General features: G+C 43.2%; 1 protein-coding gene across 1 annotated transcript; it reads right to left on the minus strand.

The window, feature by feature from the left end:
- On the minus strand, positions 1-1,807 carry LOC107640704. Its single transcript, XM_016344210.2, has 2 exons — positions 829-1,807; positions 1-318 (listed from the first exon to the last, which is right to left on the minus strand). Exon 1 carries the CDS (start codon positions 1,667-1,669, stop codon positions 1,049-1,051), a length of 621 nt encoding a protein of 206 aa, XP_016199696.1. The 5' UTR covers positions 1,670-1,807; the 3' UTR covers positions 1-318; positions 829-1,048.

Genomic DNA, 1,874 nt, shown 5'->3' on the forward strand with positions numbered 1-1,874 from the left:
TTTTTTTTCTTTCACTCATGAGAAATGTCATTTTAAAACATCGTCTTCTCCGTCTCTGAAATTAAGGTGTAACCGATAGTTTAAGCATCCATAGATTTCCATGGAATCAGTGATCTATTTAGGGTATTTAAATGATATCTTTCGTTTTGTTGATTTATTTTTTTTTTTTTTGTCCCATGTCTAATAGAGTATAATATCATATACTCGTATTCAAAACCGCCATTCATCAATCATCATCTCATCCTATAGAAGATGCGTCACCGTCAACTTCTACATCCTCATCCTTATGCATATCCATCTCATCAAATCTTATATTCACTGCAAAACGAACACAAATCAATATAAATAAATACATCAGCAGTAAACAAAATAATAAATCAAATTTATAAATACGAAAACCCAACCAACATATATACATGACATAATATAAGAAAGAAGATATAAACAGAAAACGCATCGATCCTCAGAGACTCACAAGCAAACCAAATGCAGATAAAGGGACATAATACACACGAAAAACGTACGACGGAGTATAACGGAAAGAACACATGAAGAAAAGTTTGACAGACATTACGCAACGTAGAAAATTGAAAATAGCAGGGGAAAATGGAGGATAATGAGTACGGCTAAGATGAGAAATTGAACGGAGAATAAAACGACGCCTAACAATAATTTCACATCAGTCAAGGTTTTGACTGGATTTAATTAGAAAGTTCAGTTAGGACATAGTTGTTATTTTTATTTTAATGAAAAATTGTTTTGATTTTTCACGAAATCAGGTCAAAGCAGCTCAAATAATCGCCATCAATGGCTACCACTGATTCATACATGTTCTATATTATGTATATACACATCACTACTCCTTGATTGGAATTGCGAAACGCACGCACGAGCGGCAGTTTCGATACCGAGCCATTTCACCGGAATCCGCTACCTCCTGCGACCGTCCGTCCGACGTCCATGGCAGTTATCGATAAATCGATGACTTCACCTTTCAGAAACCAGAAGGCTCTCCACAGCCAAAATTTTCAGAGGATCAAAGCACCTCTCACTCCTCATCGGCCTTGGACATGACGGAGAGCCTGCTAGGCCTCGGGTGGAAGTCGCCTCTCCTCCGCTGCTGATGCGATGAAGGTCTAATAAGCGCCGAGAGAGCTCGCTTCACGAGATCTCCTTCCACGCCTCGAATCCTAACGAGCGAGTTCGTCATGGCGGATCTACGCGCGTTGAGACGGTTCGGCGAGTACGGCGCCGCCGCGGCATGCGATGAGGCGGAGAATCCTTTGTGGAGGCTGCACCGGAAGGAGCCAGGGTGCGTAGTGGGAGAACACATGCAGGTCCGCTTCTGCTGGCCCTGTCTCTTCACGGTCGTCGGAGCACCGGTTCGAGGCGCCACCGAGATGGAACGGTTCGGAGAAATCGACCGGTCAAGGGAGAACCGAACGGACGAGGCCGACGCGGAGGAGGGTCCGCATAAGTTGACACGTGTCGGAGAAGTGGCACGGTGAAAGAAGGTGGTGGAGCGAGAGGTGAAACTGGAACTGGAAGAAGCGAAACCAGAGGAAGAATAAGAAGATGATGGAGAGTGGGAATTGTTGTTGCAGAATCTAGGAGATGGTGAGAGAGATCGGAGCACTGGTGCTCTTGATTTTCTAGAAGTTACCGCCATTTTTTTCTGTTTTGCAGAAGAAGCAGCTAGAACGAGAGAGAAACAAGAAGAAAGAGAGAAGTGAGAAGAGGGATTTTTTTTTTTCCTTTCTCAAAAAAGCGGGTTCGACTCGCTAGTTGGGCAAACCTAGCTTTACTCGAGCTATGTATTTATAGGAAAATTTGGATTGGAGAGCGCTGGAAATGATAATGAATAAGATTTAGTT

Source organism: Arachis ipaensis, chromosome B01 (genome assembly GCF_000816755.2).
Source record: "Arachis ipaensis cultivar K30076 chromosome B01, Araip1.1, whole genome shotgun sequence".
Lineage (NCBI taxonomy): Eukaryota > Viridiplantae > Streptophyta > Magnoliopsida > Fabales > Fabaceae > Arachis > Arachis ipaensis.